Source organism: Mesoplodon mirus (assembly GCF_964341445.2).
Source record: "Mesoplodon mirus genome assembly, chromosome: 6".
Taxonomy (NCBI): domain Eukaryota; kingdom Metazoa; phylum Chordata; class Mammalia; order Artiodactyla; family Ziphiidae; genus Mesoplodon; species Mesoplodon mirus.
Window position 1 is genome coordinate 118219150 of NC_138982.1, and position 21696 is coordinate 118240845.

The 21696-nt window shown below is 34.8% G+C and overlaps 1 protein-coding gene and 1 long non-coding RNA gene across 3 annotated transcripts in view; one reads left to right on the forward strand and one right to left on the reverse strand.

The window, feature by feature from the left end:
- Positions 1-5455: 5455 nt before the first annotated feature.
- HSPA13 (heat shock protein family A (Hsp70) member 13) lies at positions 5456-16423 on the reverse strand. 2 transcript variants are annotated; one of them, XM_082624483.1, is made up of 6 exons: positions 16329-16344; positions 15376-15540; positions 14416-14756; positions 11781-11994; positions 9777-9944; positions 5456-8817 (listed from the first exon to the last, which is right to left on the reverse strand). In XM_082624483.1, the coding sequence occupies exons 2-6, from the start codon at positions 15443-15445 to the stop codon at positions 8150-8152; spliced, it is 1461 nt and encodes a 486-aa protein (XP_082480609.1). In that variant the 5' UTR covers positions 15446-15540; positions 16329-16344; the 3' UTR covers positions 5456-8149. The 2 variants fall into 2 exon arrangements, with proteins under 2 accessions (XP_082480609.1, XP_082480610.1); XM_082624484.1 differs by lacking the exon at positions 15376-15540 and having other exon boundaries at positions 16329-16423.
- A 118-nt stretch (positions 16424-16541) lies between these two features.
- The window catches only part of LOC309806076, a 75340-nt gene continuing 70185 nt past the window's right edge, over positions 16542-21696 (forward strand). The window contains exon 1 of the long non-coding RNA XR_014294341.1: positions 16542-16674. This is a non-coding gene — a long non-coding RNA (uncharacterized lncRNA). The remainder of the gene's footprint in view (positions 16675-21696) is intronic.

Below are 21696 nucleotides of genomic sequence, written 5' to 3' on the forward strand. Positions count from 1 at the left end.
CTTGATCTGGGTCTGAGTATTTGTTCAATTTGTAAAAATCATCAATCTGTATACTTAGGATTTGTGAAAATATAGATAGATAGTTATAGCTATATATATACATAGATATCTCATGTATAATATAGTTAAATAAAGAGTAAAAAGAAAGAAAAAGTAAAATAAATTAGTCATTTAAAATGACTAAGCCAAAATTACTCAATATAATATTATTGTGTTTAAAAAATCAATATTTCATTCTCATTTTTATTATGTACATCATTTGTTTAATCACTGAAGTGCTCTTTGAAACAAAGTGCAGGATACTTAAAATGACTGGATTATAGAGAAGTAGTAAATTTGAATTAAAAAAACCTTTTAATTCAATGATTTATTTATTTCAAAATTTTAACTTCAAAATATATTAAGAAAATAATTATTATCATTTGGATATGCAGAAATATTTACCTTAGCTGATAGAAGGAAAATCCTAAGAAGCATTAGGTTGAATTCTTTTAGGATGAGAATATTTATTACTGAAAGCCCACTAATGCCAAGTAATGTGCAAGGCACTGGAATAAGTTATTACTTTCAATTCTCAATAAAGAATATAAGAAAGTTATTACTGCCTGCCCTATTTTACCAAATATGATAAGATACCAAGAAGATCTTGGCCAATAAAATGTAGAATCCAGGCCCACATGACTACAAAACTGATGATGATGCTCTTTTCAGTTCTCTAATAAGATGTCTCATTCCTAGAAGAGCCACTTAAAGAGTCCATAGTTCAAGAATGGGGGGTGGGGAGAAGAATTTTAAACCAATAGCTGTGTAGACAAATGGAATTAAACCTTGGGGGTAGGGTGCTTCTTCAAATATAGTATTAGTTTGAGCCATATGAAATAGTCATTTTTGTAGGTAAAAAAATAGTTGAATAAGGGCAATTTCATATACTTTTAAATATAGCTTTGATATCAAAGTTAGTGTTAAGAAGATGTAATGCCGTATTTTAATACACGTCAAAATAATAAATAGTTTTAACTGGTCTAGAGGGCTTTTATTCTAGGAAAAAAATCAAGAAAATTAAAATAAGAAAATATTATAGTAGTTAAAAGAGTTCAGGATCTAGTGACAAAGTGCTTATGCTAAATCTCAACTCCACCACTTTCTAATTGTGTAAGCTTGGGCAAGTTAACTTATTTCTCTGGACTTATTTGGGTGTAAGAATTTTATCTACCTCCTAAGGGTTTTTTTTTCTTTGAAAATTAAATGAGACAACACAACATTTAGGATAGATAAAACACTTTCTGGAATATAGAAAACATTCAGTAACATGTTAGCAATCACTTCAGTACTAACAGTCGTATCTCCTCTCCTTGTAGTTGCAGTTTTGTGTTTACAAACAAAATCACATCATAGGACATAGTATTAAGTAAAAAAAAAAAAAAGGGCAAAACTGAGCCACTGTTTATGAAAGGCTATTCTATACACAGCAACAACTTGGGGATAATTGGAGATTAAAATAAGACACGGTCCTCAGGGGTGGGCAATGTGATTGATCTCAGTGAGATTAAGCAAAGTTGAGAAGGCAGAAACAGGGCAGATCTCTTTCTAGTTCCTTCCAGTTCTCCTAGTTCCCACTTTTCTAGCTGTCATTTTCCAAGCAAGTAGACCATCTGTGGAATACAGAAATCAGGACTTCTGGCTACATTATGAGCCACATTTCTCTAAATGTTTTTATGAAAATGAATACTATTTTGGTAGTTTGTATGGTGGCTGCTATTGGGTTAATGGGGCCAAGGTAACTGGTGTGAACCCAGTAAAGGCTGACTGGCTTCTCTTGATGACCACTGACTAGGTAACCAGGTTATTTACAGATCGACCAGATTTTGCACATGCTCAATAGTTATCATAGTTGATCAAAGATAGCAACATTTTATCTCTTGAGGGCAGCACAAAGAGAAAAATAAAAATGAATAGGCATATGAGTAAAGTGTAAAAATATATCATAAACTGAAAAATATTTGTGATAGTTGTGAAAAATATTTGTGAAAAATTTGAAAAATATTTTTCTAAAACACAAGGAAAATGATACATGTGCATTTTTGTGTGTCAAGGGAAGAGATACAAGATTGATTTTTGAGTTCATGTTTATAAAACTCAGCTTATCATTAATATACTTGTGAATGATTATTGGTTTACTGCTATTTTTCAACTCTTGATAGACAGAAAATGTAATGTGGTTAGCAGAGAATAAGACTAAATGAATGATTTAGAATATGTGACAGTGGAGTACCACAGGAACTAGGCCTTAATGTTAATCCAGCTTTAGTCAACACTAATTCTGTCTGAACATCTGCTTCTGGCTTTCTGTTCTGAGCGTTTGTGCAACAATTTCCAGGTATTACAGAACACCCTCTGCTTTCCCTGTATTGCTATAGCTATGACTTTACAGAGGTAATAGACAAGAATTAATATTGGCCATGATGAGTAAGGTCTTGAAAACTGTTGTTTCATGTATTTTCTTCCACTTTTTAGTTGAATCAGTTCCTTTTTATTCCATCTTGGCCAGAAGCAGAAGTCCAACAAATGGCAATTTGACCAAATGTTTACCCACAAAGTAAGGATCAAAAGTTTAAAAACACAAGGAAGGAAAGAAGGAAAACAAAGAAAGAAGTGTAAACAACTAAGGGGCTTGTTTTTCTTAGGTAGAAAGAAGTCCCAAGGTAGAAAGGACAAGCTGGTCAGAGCAGTTCCATAACACCAATGGCCGCTTCTACCTTTGGCTCAACCATCTATTACATGTCCACTGATTGGTAGTTGCAAACCCATTGCTTTATCTTCAGCATCATGTCTGCATTTCAAGAAGGTAGAGCAGAATTATGTCACATACCCATCCCTAGCTGCAAAATAATTTTTAAAGTAGGGGATGTCACCACTCCAAAAAAACCTGGGTTCTGAAAGTAAGAACGAATAGAAAAGATATTGCAGTAGCATTTAGCAAGGTCTGCCACCACTACTTTTTGTCGTAAAGTATTTTTCGACTATGACAAAATATTCTTAATTTAGTTACTTCGGAGACAAAAGAAGGGTAGTGGTTACAACTAATAATTAAGATCCAATTTCCAGTTTCCAATACTATATAGGTTATGTTAAGCAATTTAAGGTGGTTGGATGAACTCTTAACAGAATTGTGTGTTTGTGTGTATGTATGTATTTACGTTGTATAAGTATGTATTTACGTTGTGTATGTATGTGTGTGTGTGTGTGTGTGTATATATATATATATATATATATATATATATATATATACACACACACACAGACATATATTTAGCTATAGTTATAAAGTTGTGTTATGCCATTTAAGACATTTCAGGAGGTCTTTTAGGTAAGCCAAAAAATAGTTAATTCAATGAGGGGTAAGACAGATTGTATTTGTTAGTTTTTTAACATCCAAAAAACTTAATGTGAGGCAAGCTATTAATTCTTCCCAAAACTAAATAAATGCTTTACCACAGCAAATTTATTTTCTCTTATATTTCTACAGAATTCTGCAGAAGTTTTTGACTCATAGCTTCAGGGTCTTGAGGATATTAGGGAAAATAACTTATTTTCTTGTGGCATTTTCTTATAATCCCTCATACAATTAGCAAGTCACTGAACTTTGTTCATTCTCCTTCTATCATCTCCATTCATAATACTTAGCACTTTCTTGCCAGGCACTCACAAAAGCCCAATGAATTAGGTACTATTATCTTCATTTCGTATCTAAAAAAAGTCTGTAAATTCAAATTTGCTTCTCAGAAATGTAAAGAATTAAATAGCACTGTCTAAACCTGTAACATTATCTGGTAAACAAGAGGTCTTTCATGGATACTATCCAGTTTAGTACTGAACAAAAATGGTACTATAAGATTGCATTATGGGATGGATAAGGCAGCACAGCATTGTGGCTGAATATGGACTGGACTTGAATAACTCTGCCACGTATTAGTTGTATAATCCTGGGAAAATTACCTAACACATCTGTGCCTTAATTTCCCTATCTGAAAATGGGGTAAGAGTAACTATCCCTAAGTTTGTTAGAACAAAATTAATTAGAATTGTTAAAACATTTAGAACACTCCTGTACATAGTAAGCACTATTATCTATTGTTGAATAAGAAATTAATAAAAATTTAGTAAGCTTAAGACAAGAAAAAATGTATTATCTCAGTTTCTGTGAATCGTGACTCTGGAACTGCTTACCTCAGTGATTCGGGCTTAGGGTCTCTCACAAGATTACATTCAAATTTGAAGTATGGCTACATCATTTGAAGTCTTGAATACCAGGTCGAAGCATTGGAAGTCACATAAGAAGCTGCCTACCTCAATAGGGCACTGTGTATTTGTTAGTCAAGTGAAATAAATGTGGATGTATCACTATTATTTCCTCATATATCTTGAATCTCCCAGCAGCAGTAGTTAAAATAACTATGAAGGAATCACAGGAACTAGTGATTGGAGAGTCAAATCTACTGTTTTTATTTAAGGGCTCATTTGAAAAGACTACATTTATCAAATGAACTTTAAAAAAAATTGTATTGAGTTTCTTGCCCAAAGAATCAACTTTATTAGAGAATTATAAAGTATTAATCACCAACCAAAGGATTACAGTAGTCTATTATGCAGGATTATTAACTAACTAGATTAGTTTTGGCTCCGTTATAGTCAGAAGCCATGAATTGGTATTCAGAATTTTGAGTATACTGTTCGTGATACAGGAAATGTCTCTTCTAAATTAAAGAAATATTTCACTCTATGACATATTTCTTTGACATATTTAATTTAGAAGAGACATTTCCTGTATCACGAACAGTATACTCAAAATTCTGAATACCAATTCATGGCTTCTGACTATAACGGAGCCAAAACTTATCTAGAAAAACAAATATCGTATATCGCTTATATGTGGAATCCAGAAAAATGATACAGATGAACGTATCTGCAAAGCAGAAATAGAGACACAGACGTAGAGAACAAACATATGGAGACCAAGTGGGGAAGGAGGGGTGGATGAACTGGGAGATTGGGATTGACACATATACATTACTATGTATAAAATAGATAACTAATGAGAACCTACTGTACAGCGCAGGGAACTCTACTTAATCCCCTGTGGTGACCTAAATGGGAAGGAAATCCAAATAAGAGGGGATATATGTATATGTATAGCTGATTCACTTCGCTGTACAGCAGAAACTAACAAAACATTGTAAAGCAACTATACTCCAATAAAAATTAATTTTAAAAAAAGAAAGAAGTAAGTAGAAAAGTAAGCAATTCCAGGGACATTCAGGATGTAGGGAATTAGGTAATAGCTGCTGAGGTCACATGCCGTGAGCATCAGATCAGCTCTATTCCCATTTCCTTTCTTATTTACATACCTCACAAATGTACTCTGGGCATAGTCCAGAACAGAAAATAAAGGACACAATTTAAAAAACAAACTGCAAAGTGGTATTTATTTACATTAAAATGTGAAATACCTGTATACACACAAATCTAAGAGGCACAATCTGTTATGCACAATAACTAGGATCTTCAGAACATGTTATACACAACAGTATCTGCTGATACATAAGTGGTCCAGTGAAAACACAGTAAATACCAAAACATTCCTGACACAAAATAAATTATTCATTCACATATTCTAATCATACAACAGTTAATATTTTAAAAGTTATGTACTTCAAAAAACACTAGCAAGATGTACAACCAAAATGTATTGTTTATGAAAAATGTCTTCAGATTATTATGCATAAATGATCCCTTTCAGAATGCATTTTTACCTTTTAAATAAATAAACTACATTGATTTCAAGACTATTTATATATAGCCCCCTAATATGATTGAAGACATTACTTATTTTAAAGGTATAACTATACTAGAGAATAGTTATGCTTTTCTAATATGCTAAACTAATGTCCCCCAACTCCAACACTGCCTATTTTTCAGAAACAATCAAATTATTTAAATTCCAATTTTAGAGTATGAGATTAGCTGCCGTGTTTTGCAAATTGTTTCCTCTAAGGACTGTTAACAGATTGTCCTGAACTATCTCATAGACTGGAGAAATTCAAGCTTTAAAAAAAAAAATCTTAAAATGCTTTAGGTTAAAGCTGGTTACTATCTATGGAGATTTTGATAAATTGAACACTTTTAAAGACCTTTGCAAAAAGATATTTTTCAATTTTAAAATCTAGTAAAGATTTTTATAAAGTCCAAAAGAACACTTGAATAGCTTCATAACGCAGTGAAGGATTCCTCTTTGGCATTTCTCCATTTAGTTCTAAAATAAAACATGTCAACATTTTATATTTTTCTATTTACCTACTACAGGCATTTTCTGTACACAAAAGTATTTGATTGAAATTGTTTTAACAGCAATTTCATTGCTAAGAAACTTTTTTTTTTTTTAGGATCTGCAAAAAACACTCAGATTTTTACTATGAGAAGCAGAAATGTTTTGATGTTGCTGAAATGAGTTTGCTTATTTCTTTTTCAGTGGTTGGAAATTCAACATCCTTTCAAATTCAGCAATGGACAAAGCAGACATATTTTATATTAGCAAAACTGCTGACCAGAGTTTAATTTTTGAATATCGATAAGAAGTAGCCTCTATTAAGGAAAAAGAAAATCTTCAAATTAATAGGGGCATCACATAAATAAAACTACTATATTTTCCTTCTTGGTTCCTGCATCTTTTCTAAAAGGAAACAAACCAAAACTACTACAAATACGGATTTGTGGACATTTTTTTCATTGTCTTCCACATTAGATTTCCACATTATTTCCAGTATTCACAAACTTTTTGCTCTCATCACACACTAACCTTAAGGCTAAAAACAGTCCCAAGTCTGGTTATTTTTAAATGATGGTAGGAAACAATAACAAGGTTTTTACAAATGAGTACAATTTTCCTCATTCAAAACTAAATACGGGGGCTTCCCTGGTGGCGCAGTGGTTGAGAGTCCGCCTGCCGATGCAGGGGACACGGGTTCGTGCCCCGATCCCGGAAGATCCCACATGCCGCGGAGCGGCTGGGCCCGCGAGCCATGGCCGCGGAGCCTGTGTGTCCGGAGCCTGTGCTCCGCAACGGGAGAGGCCACAGCAGTGAGAGGCCCGCGTACAGCAAAAAAAAAAAAACTAAATACGGGGAAAAATCTCAGTAAAACTGAATCAAATGCAAGCTAAATTCTCCAGGGCTTACTGAAAATAAACAATGAAACGAAAACAAAAACATAAAATAAATACTGCACCTAATTACTGCTGTTTATCAATGTCTACAAAGGTCTTAAATAACAAAAAACATTTATAGTAATGACGGCTTTATTGTGACATTAACACATTTTTAAAATGTAATTAATAATTCTCTATTGTTTTCAAACCATGCAGAATCATGGAAATCCAAGCAGAGAATGACACATAGCAGATGAAGGAACTAAAATATAAATTGGCAATGAAACATTTGAATAAATCTGTAGCTATTTTAGAAAGAAAATAAATTGATCCAATAAATATATTTTGAAAATCTGGAGAATGCAGGTTATAGGAATAGGACACAAAATGGGATACTGAGTTTGTGAAAGTAATTTTGTTATATATGGCAGTTATTGAATATTATATATGCAGCTTATATTAATAACACTGCTATCTCCCAGCCACTGTAAGTACCTGACATCAACACTGTCCTTCAAGTATAGTTCAAATTTAAGAGTTACATGTGATAACCAAGTAAATAAATTACCAGCTCCTGCTAATACAATTTAGTAAGAACTGAGAATCCTATAATTGGCACTAGGCAATGTTTATAGAAGATAGTTTTAAGTGCACATGGATATCTACTTCCAGAATCCAGAAAATACAGTCACCTATGCTCCTGTAAGAGTTTTACCTCAATTCTTTCACTTTAGAAGTATTTGTTGAAATGGGATCTCTCCAAAATCAAGGATCAATCTGGCCACATTCGATTCTAAAACAAAATGTTCTGTCAAATTTCATATATATAAATGTTACCTTTTAGGTAAATGTGTGAGATATTTTAGAGACTTGATTTAGTGGACAGAGGTGGTCTGATAAATAGGAAGAGATCATCAGACAAGATCTCAAATGACCATCCCTCCATAATTCAGTTGAAGTTGGTCTTTTGTAAATGCTTATTGGGAATTTCTAACGCACTGACTTGGAGAGGCCAAGAGCCTCCATCAATCCCTGCTTGGATAGCCACCCCTGTCACCACTGCCAAGTCAGGGTCTACAGACGTGTTGGGATCCTTTCCAAAGAACTCTTGAATGACTTGGCGGATTCGAGGAATTCGAGTTGAGCCCCCAACCAAAACCACCTCATCAATCTCAGTTTTTTCCAGGTGGCCTTCTTCTAACACTTGCTGAATGGGTACTAGTATTTTCTGGAAAAGATCGTCATTAAGGGTGTCAAAGAGCTTCCGTGATACTTCTGTTTCAAATAAAACCTGACTTTCTCCAATTTTCTTCTCAGGAAGGCTAGCTCCAAACATGCTGTTCACATGGGGGCTGTCTGCTGGGGAAAGTTCGTCCTTTGGCGGTTCAGTGTCACTACTCTGAGGTTCCTTCCCGTCCTTTTCCTCCACCGTTAGTAATACCGACATCTGGGCAGTCTGATGAAGAGTCAGGTTTAATTTGACCATTTCTACAGCTTGTCTTAATCTGTGGATTTCCTCTTTCCTGGAGGGTAGGAAGCCATATGTTTGATAGATCTGTTTATATAAGTACTGAAGCAATCTTTGATTGAAGTCTTGTCCTCCAAGTTTATTGTTTCCTAAGTTAAAAATTAAAAAGTTTATGTTATAGTTATGAATATATGTGTATGTGTGTACATATATACGTGTGTCTGTGCAGTATGTATGTATAAATGATATTCTGGGAATAATAAGTCCTTATTTAATGTATTAAGATTTTATTCATACAAAGACTGATTAAAAATAACTGGATTAAAATGATTTTAATTCAAATGTGTACTATTAAAACACAGTGCACATCCGGGTTTAAATGATGTAATAGGAAGTATCTCAGTGATATCAAATACTTTTGCAGAAAGTAAGAAATTGAGAACACCGACCGGCTTTTAAGCAGCAATTTAAAAACACTAAATGCCATTATTTTCAACAGAAGGAAGTCCTTCTTTTAATTAAAAAGTACCAGTAAGCATTTTCTCTTTTTAAAAAAATCCTTTTGTTTAAATGATTAAGAGCTGAAAAGTAGAAAAAATAATTTAATTATGAAAAGAGTAATGCAATATAAATGCCCACCACTGAACTTGGTCCTAAATGGAGTCCAGTTAGGCCACCTGTAACTTAAGCTCCACAGGCTTAACTCCTAAAACTAAATTAACCTTAAAAAAACATATAGAATGCAAAATACTATTATTAGATTTCCTAAAGATATCTATTTTGTGAAACAGCTTATTAAATGAAATAAACTGATCGTCCTTCATTTTAAAATAATTTCTTTCCTTCTGTTCCCTTTACCATGGAGGTGAAAACTACTGGCTCAGTTAGCTACAAATGGCAGTATATTTATTTGACTTACAGGATGTCCAGTTATTTTTTGAGACTTAACTTTTTGCTATAAATACAATAAGTGGTGGCATAAGATTACATGTACAGAAGATTACCAAAATGAACGCAAAGAATACGGAATATTTTTTAAATGAACACTTTACACATTAGATATGTTAACGTGCCTCAATCTCTTTAATGCTCCCTCTATTTTTCTTACCAGACATCGCTCGGGTTAAAAACATTCCTCCTTGTTTATTCAGCAATGACACATCTAGAGTTCCTCCGCCCAAATCTATCACCAAGACGTGAAAGACATCAGCTTTGTGGAGACCATAGGCCATAGCTGCTGCTGTGGGTTCATTTATTACTCTTAAGATCTTCAGCCCTAAAAAATTGGTTGGAGGGAAGAACAATCATGAGAGGACACTATTAAGAAATTTCTTCTCACTTAATCTTACAACACGTTAGTATCTTCTCTGATGTGAACTCCACTGAGTACACAGTCACAGACCCAATAAAAATAATGACATGGGGCAAGAGGGAAGGGATGTGGGAACAGATGTATATGTATGATTGATTCACTTTGTTATAAAGCAGAAACTAATAATAAAAAAAAATAATGACATGGGAAGGATAAATATACGTTCTTCTAAATGGGTGTCATTAAAATTATTCTAAAAGAAGATTACAATATAAAGAAAGAAAGGCCCAGATTCAATGGAATACATCATTCTATTCTTTATTAACACTTAATTTTTAAAAATCTCTCAGCCTCTTCTAATTTTCCTATTTTACTTGGGAATATATGAGCAAATAAACTTTAGTCATTATGCACTATAACGAATTGCTATAGAAATGAGGTAAGCTTAGTGTGCTCTTCTTTTAAAAATGACTTTTTGATAAAAAGAACACATGAATAAACAGAGGAGAAATGATAATAAAATGAAAAATCCAGATGATAGGCTCCAATAACTACAATGACACTTTTAAAAAGTACTTAAAATGTAAGACACTTGAATGCAAATCTGAAATATACAGCAAAATCTGACTTCAAGGTAAAGTTAAACAGTAAATGTGCAAGCAAAAGATCAGATTTCCTTGAGCAAAACTCCTGCTTTAAACTAACTGCCACACATAATTAGCGGCCATGAAAGTAGTATGGCTTTATGTATCACAAGCCATAGAAACTAGTCAAACTCTGAAGAATTTATTCAAAGACCGTAATACCCTTCCCCTGAGCTCTCTGACTTCATCACTCACTCTGCTCTGGCCACACTGGCCAACTTCCTATCTTCTTATGTGCCAGCAAATTCTCATTTTATGGCTGCTACACTGGCACTCTCTCTCCTACAACACAGTTCCTCCATATATCTGCTTAGCTCACTACCTTGCTTCCTTCAAATCTGCTTAAATGTCACTTTCTCAATGAGGTCTACCTGACCGCTCTCTTTGAAACCTGCAAATCCCCCTATTCTCTGATCACCCACCCTCTCCCCTTATCCTGTCTTTTTTTCTACAGCACGTTACTTTCTGACATACATTGTACCAAGGCTCTCAACCAGAGGTCATTTTGTTCCTCTGGGAACAGCTGGCATTGTCTGGAGACATAAAATTATCACTACTTGGTGGGGAGAGTGCCACTACCTTCTAGTGTGTACAGGCCAGGGGTGCTGCAAAATACCCTATAATACACAGGACAGTTCCCCACAGCAAAGAATAATCCAGCCCCAAATGTTAATAATGCTAAGTAAGAAACGCTGTAATATACTTATCTTCAATGCTGACTTTCTGTTCCCTCCAATAGAATATAAGCTCCATGAGAAAACGGATTTATCTGTTTTGTTTACCTAGGCACTTAATACTTGCTGAATGGTGTTGAACGAATTTTCTCCCACCTCAGATTTTTAAAAAACATTATATTATATTCATCTTAACACTAAAAGAATTTTAGAAGAAAAAATTCCTCATTGCTAACATGTGTCCATGTTCTTTCTCAGCCTTTCTCATATGCCTCATAGGCTGCTGTCATAATACACACATTTTACATTGTACCATGGAGATTTCTAAATTGTTTGTAAACCTATATAAAAATCCATCTGATTTATCAACCATATAGTTTGTCTAGGTGCCTAGTTAGGTGGTTTGCAAAATGATACACATTACTACAGATTTTCAGCCTAACAAAATTTTGAGCAAAATGTACTCAGGCAAGTGATATTACCTGCAAGGTTAGCAGCTTGAATTGTTGAATTTCTCTGTTTTAGATCAAATTCTGCTGGTACAGAAATAACAGCATTGGCAACTGGCATTCCAAGATATTCCTCTGCCATTTCCTTTAATTTCAACAACAGTCTAGAGCCAACATATTCTGGGGAAACGGTGATGGTCTCATTACTTGTCACAGAAAACTCAACCATTCCATTTTTGTTTAAAACCTGTGAATAAGATTTGCAAAGATAAAAAAATATATATATAAAACTGTGTGTGTATATATCTACATATACGTACATACACATACGCTAACACACATACATAAGGAATGTATTCAATCAAAACTTACCTTTAAAGGGTCATAAAATTCATTTGTTATCTAGCAAGTGCATTTACTAAGATTAGAGGTTATTAAAAGTCATACTTTAAAAGCTGTAAAATGAATCCACTCCACAGTTCTCAATAAGAGCAGAAAAATAAAATTCATTACTAAGCATATAATTGAAACATAGAAGATTCTCAATATATATCTGTTAAATGAAAGAAAAAGATGAATGATGAAATAGAAGGAATAACAGTGGCTAACTCATGTTTGTGACTCAAGATCTTCTTTTTTAAAAAATTAATTTATTTCCAAAAGTAATAGATAATTGAAAGAATGTTCTGGTACATATTAACAAGAATAATTTTAGTACTTCATTATGTTCTTATCTAAGAATCAAATATCACATTCTTGTTTCCATGGAAACATGTATTAGCATCTTTTTCCTGCTAATGTAGTTGTACATTTGTACATTTAAAAAATTAGACTAATTCTAAAACATACTAGTTTCACCAATAGTTTGTATTAACATCAATAGTAAAAGAAAATTAGTCTGTTCTAAGAAATTATAAGAAGTTTACCCCAATCATTCAAGACTACATAATTAGTTTTCAATTAAGAAAATCTGACCTTCCAAAAAGTATTTTACCTGTCTGGGGAAAACAAAAACAAGCTATGAACACTTAAAATAAGGTCCTTAAAATAAGACCCAAATATACCAGTACCTTCAGAGTGATCATGAAACAGAAACAACAAAAATATCAGATCACTTAGAAACTTAAAACAAACAAACAAAAACCTTTAAAATAACCCTTGGATCAATAAGTAATGTACCCAAAGCTGTAATTTAGAGGAAACTGTATAGCTTTATATGATTTTATCATTACATAAGAAAAATTACGAATTAGTAAAGGGTCTTAAGAAAGAAGCTAAAAGAGAACAAAGAAGTAAACCTAAGAAATGCCTGGAGAGATTGCTTTGTTGCTCCTTTGAAAATGAATAAAAATTTGAGAATTTTTATGATGCAGTAATCAATAAGTAGCACTGATGCCACTATTTTAAAATCTATTTACTTAGAATCTCACTTCATAATTAACCAAAAGGGGGGGGGGGAAGAAAACCCTACATGGAATAAACATTTAAATGTTTAAAGAAAAAAAAAAACCCCAGCAAAACCTAAACCTACAAATACTTATATAAAAGCATTAGAAAAAAAATACAAGTGGATAGGATGGGAAAGGTCACTGTAAGCATGGTAAGAGTCCAAAAACATTTTACAAAAATTATTAAGAGATGATTTTACCACATAAAAATTTAAGTCTTGACAGTTCAAAAATAAAATTATACGTCATTTTTTTAAAAAAAGGAAAAAATACTGAAAACACATCACAAAGGTATTTTATAGTCATTAAGGGAAAGATAAACACCCCAAAAGAAAACATGACAAAGGGTAAGAAGTGGATCACTAAAGAAAATTAAAATGCCAATAAACACATTTTTTAAAAGTCTGACCTCAACAGAAATCACAGGAATGCAAATTAATACAAGATACCATTTTTTTATTTATCTATTGGCAAAGACTGAAAAACAAAACTAGTGAAGATATAGGCAGCCTAAAAAATAGATAAGGGCACATAAACTTTTCGGTGCACAATTTGGCAATACAGATCAAAACACTTAAAAACATGCAATCATTTGGCCTATCAATTCCAGTTCTTGAATTCAAATTTAGGAAATTATGAGAGAAGTGTAAAAACATACATATACAAGGATATTCACTGAAGCTCCAATAATAGTGGAAAACCAGGGAACAAATAAAACTTACACTGACAGAGACTGGACAATTAATTGGCGGAACAGTCCTTTCACACAACCATGAAAGATAATGATGTAAGCCCACTGACTAACTGTCCATGATATACTGATGAGTTTCAAATAAGTCATTACACAGCATGCCTAGTATGATCTCTTTTTATGTATATAAATATGTATACACACAAACACAGGAAGAATATCTGTTTATCCATCCACCCATCTACAGGTACATGGGGCTTCGTTAGCCTCCGGCTACAATGAAAGAGCTGTGCAGACATTCTGAGGACAGCAGAGTGAGGAGATAGTAATGTCCTAAGTCCTCAGTAATACTGCGGGACCACTGAATTAGCTAACCCTGGAGCTGCTGTGGGATTGTTTGTTATATGAGATAATATAACTTCCAGGCAAACTGAGTCTGTTGAAATAGAATGTTTTGTGACTTGAAGCCAAAGCAGTAATTGAAACAGTATGTTGAATTAAAGTTAAAATAGATTTTGGCTTCACTTACCTTAAATGGGTATCTGCCAATTTCAGCTTCTAGCTCTTCTGGGGTAAAAATCTTGCCTATGAATCTTTTCGCGTCATATATTGTGTTCTGAGGATTTGAGTCGGCCAGCTCTAAGCTTTCATACCCCACATAAACATCGCTGTCAGTAAAGGACACCATGCTGGGTAGGCTGACGTGCCCATTTTCATCTGGAATGACCTTTACTTTTCCTGTTCCAGGAAAAAACACCCCAACTGAACAGTAGGTAGTGCCAAGGTCAATTCCAATCACCTTAGGAGTAGGCAGTGGTAAATACTGTTGCGTGAAATAGCCAGCCAACAGGAGAGTCAGAACAGCTGATCCTGAAATACAGGCAAATTACAAGTTGCGTCTTATCAAACTAGTACAATGTGCAAAATTACGACAGTAAAATCCCTTTACTATCACGCTTCCATACTAGACTAAAAATACTCTCCAAATATTTTCTTTTATAGTACTCACGATAACATTTCTCAAACATCAAGTTTTTCATAATGCAAACTGACTATAATATAATTAAAATGAAGTAACAACAAAAACAAACAAACAAAAAAACCCCTGTATGTTTGTGTGCTTCACTTATGGGTGAGTAAAGGAATAAAAAATAAAAACATTTCGATAATAATTGTGCTAATGCTGACAGGAGAAGTCATTCATCTGGAGCAAAAGCTAGAATATAATCCAATTCTTGATCAAATGATATTTAGATTTTATAGTTTTATAATTAGCTTTAGATATCATTATTAAAAAGAAACTAGCATTAAAATTTCCACAGCAAAAGCTCTGTTATTGTAAGGGTGAAACTCTTTATCCCCCCTCTCTTTTTTCCTTTCAAAAGGATGAAATGGATACACTGGATTAAAATAATTTTAGAAGTTGCTTAGATATTTTTAAACGGTCCCTTCATAACAGAACATAGTTAACTTTTTCTGTATTAAATACGAATTAAGGACATCTTGCAGAGGTGATATTTCGGAGAAGAATTAAAAGTGTGTAACCCTGATGATAACATAAATGGAAGCTCTTTGAAGTCAGGTTTCAGTCACGCTGTATCCCCTGCACCAATGGTTCCTAGCCGGTAGAAGACTGTTCAATAAATATTCATTGCTGAAAAAGCCAAATACAAACAAACGCCACGCAGACTGTAAACATAAGTGATGGAGAAAGAAGTCAATTCGTATTTACAGCTAATCTGTCATTTTGTTTCGGGAGGCTGTGCTATACACCTGTGTTCATCCATGTTACATACAACTCAAAACACCAATTTGTAGGAGTCGGCTTTACTAATTATTAAGTCATCCTCATCAACACGTAATGAAATGACATCAGGTGTCAATTCCACCTTCCTCTTGCCCGTACGTACACATTTTCGGAAGCATTTCATCACCTTCTCCTCCGGAGAGGGTAATTCCTACCCGAATTGGTGGAAAGAACACTGGACTATATACATCAAAGAGGTATCTGGCTCCCTCAAAATCCAGCATCCCATGAGTGTACAGCTCGGGATGCTGCGGCTGCTCCTCCCCCTTCCTCCACAAAGGGGTCTAGGGGTCTAGGAGATGCACATTCTGGCAGCCTCTCAAAGGCCCCAATTCAACCAACGATTCAAAAATCGACGTTGCGTAGGAAAGAACCCTTCCCGAGGCCCAACGTCCCTGGGATGTATGCAGAGGCCGCCGCCGGCCTTACCCGGGCCTACTGCGGCCCGGGCCTTCCTAGAGGCGACCCCCAGCCCGGCGTCACGAACAGCCCCAAACCGCCTCTAAGTCACCTTTCTGGCGCCCTACCCGCTGCGCCAGCGGGATCCAGCAGATGCAACAACGACCCCAACACCCCGGCCTCCCTCAACCGCTCCGGTGCCCGCAACAGCGCAAAGGACCCTCCTGGTCACTGACCTAAGATCGTCATCTCTCCGGCCATCACAGTCCCGCCGAAGAGGCTTAGGATGACTGTACCAGACGTGAGGCACCGCCCCCACGCCGCCCGGCAGCCCCGCGCTCCTCTGGGAAATGTAGTCCTGTTGCTCTGACGCGGCCCGAGAAGCTACATCTCGGACCAGAGAAAGGACTTCATTTACCGTGAGGCCGCGGGCATGAGGGCCCCCATTCAACCTCTGCCAGGGGCGCCCGAGCCGCCCTCCTACGCAACGGACTACAGAGCCAATTAGGCTGGAGTGGAGGAGCGCTAACAAGAGCGACTCGAGTTTCTAAGCAAACCTGTAGCACCTGAAGCCAACTTGAGGTAAAAAACAGTCTTTTTAACACTGCCCCGCCGCTTTGCCTTCTGGGAAGTGTAGTTCCGGCCTGTCCCCATTCGCCTGAGGGACAGTGAGCACCATTAAGTTATTGCGTTTTGGGGTGATGTCCCTAACCAGGCCCAGGTTCCAGCGTTTGTTATTTCGTTCTTTCTACCTTTTAAAGCGTGCTCGTTTGCCTGAGATCTGGATTCCAGATTGGGGGGGGGGGTGTCCCAAACATTCCTCCCCCCTCGCCCCTCCCTCCAGCATCCCTAGAAGAGCCCCTGCCACAGTGCGGGCGTAGAGGGAGGCAGGGGCTGGCGACCCTGGAACTTGGATACGATCCTCACTCCTGTGCTTTCGTTTTGGAAAAAATGAATTCGAGGAATCCTCAGTCAATGCGATTTATCCAAAGGAGCAGGGACACATTTTCCTCTATTGCTAACACTGAAGAGGGCCGTTGAAAAGAAAAACGTAAATGAAATACCTTAGCTTTCTCTTGAATTAAGTTATAAGTGGCAGGAATTGTTTTCATGCACAAATCCCTTAACATGCAATGGCCATTTAGGACACTTGTGAACTGTTTTTCTGGTTCTAGTCTTAAATAGACCCGAGTTTTCTCGCTTCTTGGTCCCTAGTGTACTTTATGTGTGCTCTCCACTTTCGTGTATATTTTAAATGTTTCATAATGTAAAGAATAAAAAGCGTGTGTGCCTATAGTGAGTAGTGTTCACTACCATTTCTTTACGAAGAATGCATAATTCAAACACTCAGTTCCTGAATATTACTGGGTATAATGATCACGTTAACATTTATTGAGCACAGTGTTAGCCACTAGTAACAACCAGAAGGAGAGACAGAAGATAAACACATAAATGCAATTTATTATGGTGTGTAACATAATTGCAGTATGGCCATAGGGCAGAAACAGGATTGAATAAAGGCTGTATAATTTTATCTTGAAGAGAAGACTTAGTGGAAGATAATACGTCTAAGCAGTACTTTGAAGAGTAAAAGGGAGCCACGAGATGGGTTGATGGGATAATAAGAAGCAGTTGGCTGGAGGTGTTCCAGGAAGAGGGAACTGAATGACCAAGGAGTGTGGAAGCAGAAGGCAATCTCATAGAAGGCTGCTGGATCATAAAGCGTGAGGTGGAAGTTTCAGAGATAGAACTAGAGGTGTAAACCATATCAGGAGGATTAGTCATTTGTGGCAGGCACTGGTCATTGCCATTCTCCTTGCCACCCACCCCTTCCTCCTTGCTAATAGGGACAAAAATTGCTGGTAAGACTATCCCAGTTATTTCTCAGCGGTATAGTAATGTTATTAAGAACAGAAAACACCAGAGTTGGGAAATAAGGGTGAGGGCAGGGATATGGAAAGAAATGTGGATACACTGATTTCTTCATTTTTCCTAGCAGGGAGTTAATAGGTAAATAGGTATTATGTAAAATGGCGAATTTAAGAAATAGAAACATAAGTAGAGCATTTAAGTTTATGAAGGCAACTTCCTGAAGGACCAAAAACTGATAAAACTTATAGAAAAAGGAATAGGTTATTCAGAATAAGTGAGATAAAATTAAAATGTACCTTTTTTCAGTTTTTCATGGAGGAGTGTCAGTATATATAATTTAAAGTTAAACTTTTAAAATCTATATAGCAAACTATATCAACAAAGGAAGCAGTAAAACCAAAAAATATATCAGATGACAGATTTAAGATCAATTTTTATTATATTTATACATATAAATGGGCTAGACTAAAAACTGGCACATTGTCAGATTTTCTTTTTTTTTTTTTAATGCTGTTGTAGCTATTTATGAGAGACTTTTTGATTAGATAACTAAATGAAGTTCATCGCTTGAAAATATCCTAGAGGGCAAGGTGGACCTACCCCTTAGTTACAGAGAGAAAAATAAAAGGCCAAGAGAAGTCAAGAAAATGATGCTCTCAATTAGCATTCATTCTCTTAATAAATTAAACCTCACCTTCAATTTAGTGATTAGAGGTAGGTAATCTTTAAAAATAGTAGGCAGAGTGAAAATTGTCTAATTATATATCCCAGTAATTCACATTATTATTTCAGAAATGTGCTCCATTAGGAAACTCATTGCCAAATAATTAAAATCTTACAACATATCAATGTAATTCAGAGGACAAATTGCCCTTGTTGTTGTTTAAGAAAAATTCATTCAATGGAACGTCGATCCAGTTCTCTGCACATTCATTAAAAGAGTAAGTATATTGAAATTACAACTTACTGTGCATTACATTGTTAGACTGTATGAAACACTATAATATTTGAACATAAAAAATTACTCCTTTGTTAAAATTATGCCATAACAGGACAAATCTCAGTTAATGAGCCAGAGTATGTGTACTTTTTTTTCTTTTACTAGAGTGTTATGGTTTCATATATTTCTATCTTCTGGGGGCTGAACATTTATTACATGAAGATTTTTCATGTAACGGTATAGGTAAGTAATAAATTTGGTTTGTAACTAAAAAGCTGATGCCAGTGTTGTTTTTTCAAAGAATCTATTACACTTCAGAATCTTTGATAAATGTATTTCCTATTTAGTTTGATTATTTTGGATATTGCCTATATGTTTCAAATGAATTTAAATGGAAATATATATTACATATGTCCCCAATAAGTAACATATTGTCTTTTAAAAATATATTTCTGATCAAAGCAAAACATAATAAAAACTTAAAGGCATAAGAAGGCATTAATACTTCTTACATGATCAACAATATATATCCCAAACAATAAACCAGACAAAACTTAGAATTATTACCAGTAAAACTGAGAATGAAATAAGTATACCCGTTTACAACTATTACAGAGCATTGCTCTGGAGTTAACAGCCAGTGCAAGAGAATAAAATAGAAGTATAAATTTGGAGAAAGAATAAAGAAGAAAATGTATGATTCTTTTCTAATTATATAATTATTGTCTTAATTCAGACAACTGTAACAAAATGCCACAGACTGGGTAGCTCATAAACAACAGAAATTTACTTCTCACAGTTCTGGAGACTGTGAAGTCCAAGATCAAGGCACTGGCAGATTTGATGTCCGGGAAGAACCTGCTTTCTGGTTCCTAGACATCTGTCTTGTCTTTGTGTCTTCACAGAGTGGAAGGGACAAGGGAACTCTCTGGAGTCTCTTTGATAAGGGTACTAACCCCATTCAGGAGTGTTCCACCCTCAAGATCCAGTCACCTCCTAAGGTCCCACCTCATAATACCATCACATTGGGGATTAAGTTTTAATATATGCATGGTAGGGGCACAAACACAAACATTCAGTCTATAGCAATTATATACATGGAAAAATCAGCACACCAAAAATATGTGAGAAACAATAAGAATTGAATAAGGGGCTCCTTTAATAATATTGTGCACAAATAATTTTCCTATATGCGAACAATAACCAGTTAGAAAAATATGGCAGGAAAGATCCTGTTTAATGTAGAAACAAAAAGGTAAAACCCATAGAATTAAATTTAAAAATAAAAGGAGAAACTTTCAAACTCCCCTAAGACTAGAACAATATATTTAAGTAAATGAAAGATAAAACCTTCTTGGTTAGGAAAACTCAATAAATTTATTATAGAAAATTTTAAACATACGTAAAATAAGTTAATTACATGTACTTTATCCAGATTCAATAATTATCAACTAGTGACTAATCATGTTTCGTATCTATTTCCACCCATTCCCCATTCCATATTAGTTTGAAACTAGTAGGAAATAGATATATTTTTTATCTTTAAATATTTCAATAAATATATTTAAAAATTAATAATTTCCAAATACACACACAATTGTCAAACCCAAATATTAAAAATAATTCTCTACTATTAAGAATCTAGTTAGTACTCAGATTTCCAATTGCTTCATAAATATTATATCGTTTTCCAGTTTGGTCCATTGACTTAGAATTCAAATAAAGTCTACAACTTGCAGTTTAAAAAATATTGTCCTCCAAGGTTTTGTATAGTCTGAATTTTGCTGATTGCATCTCTATGGTATAAACATGTTTGTTCCTTTTGTGTATCTAGTAAAGATTGTTAGTTGGATATGGAGGTTTGATCTAATTTAGGATATTTTTTGTTTTGTTCTTGCAAGACTATTTTGTCTTTGATCATGTGTTTTTCTATTGGAAGGCAAATAATACTTGGTTGCCTCCCTTTTAGTTGATGATTAATGCCCAAGCTCATTAATTTATTAAGCATTGCAAAACAATGATATTCTGTTTGTCCTTCTTTGTTAGGTGTAATATATTTATAAGCAAGAACTTCTCTCATTTACTATTTGATTACCTAGTGGCATAGTTTATGTAAAAAGGCAAGATTAACCCCTGATTTGTTCTCTTTACTTTCTACTTTTAAAAATAATCAGTTAGCTTACTTGCATCCTCCAATGGTGACCAGTTAATTTGTTGTTATAGTTATTGTTGTTGTGTGGTGGTATATGTTCCAATCTATTTTAATTATTAGCCTTTTAATACTTAGACTTTCTTAACTTTGGCCAGTGGCAGCCTCTTCAAAATTCACTGTTGAGTGCTTTTACCACAACCCTAGTAGGCTTTACTTATTTCCTTGCTACTTGCTCTGAAAAGATGCCTCAGGATCCCCTTATTCTTTTTTTTTGCCTCATATTTATTATTAGCCATACCTCCAAGGATCCCTGCACCTTTTGCTTGGGTTTGGTATTTAGAGACCATAATTTGTGAGATAGGGAGTTACTATTTTAAAGATGCCAGTTCTCCTTATATTTTTAATTTCAATGAAATATCAAATACAATGCCAGAAGGATATTTTATAACTTGACAAAATGACAATAAAACTCATTTGGAATATTTAGGAATAAGACTTAATGAGAAAGCCCTTTCACATGTTAAAATAAATGACAAAGCTACAAAAATCAAAACAACTTTATACTATAGAGGAAATAGAAAATAGACCAAAGAAGAAAGTGGCATTTCCTTTAAAATGATGAGAAAGGGAGAGATGGGTT

Coding starts and splice junctions, on each gene's coding strand:
- HSPA13 (XM_082624483.1), bottom strand. CDS start 15,445: ATGTTATCATCAGGGTTACACACTTTTAATTCTTCTCCGAAATATCAC. Junction 11,995..14,415: donor TTGGCAGATACCCATTTAAG/GTAAGTGAAGCC, acceptor TCTTATTCACAG/GTTTTAAACAAAAATGGAAT. Junction 9,945..11,780: donor TCAAGCTGCTAACCTTGCAG/GTAATATCACTT, acceptor CCAATTTTTTAG/GGCTGAAGATCTTAAGAGTA.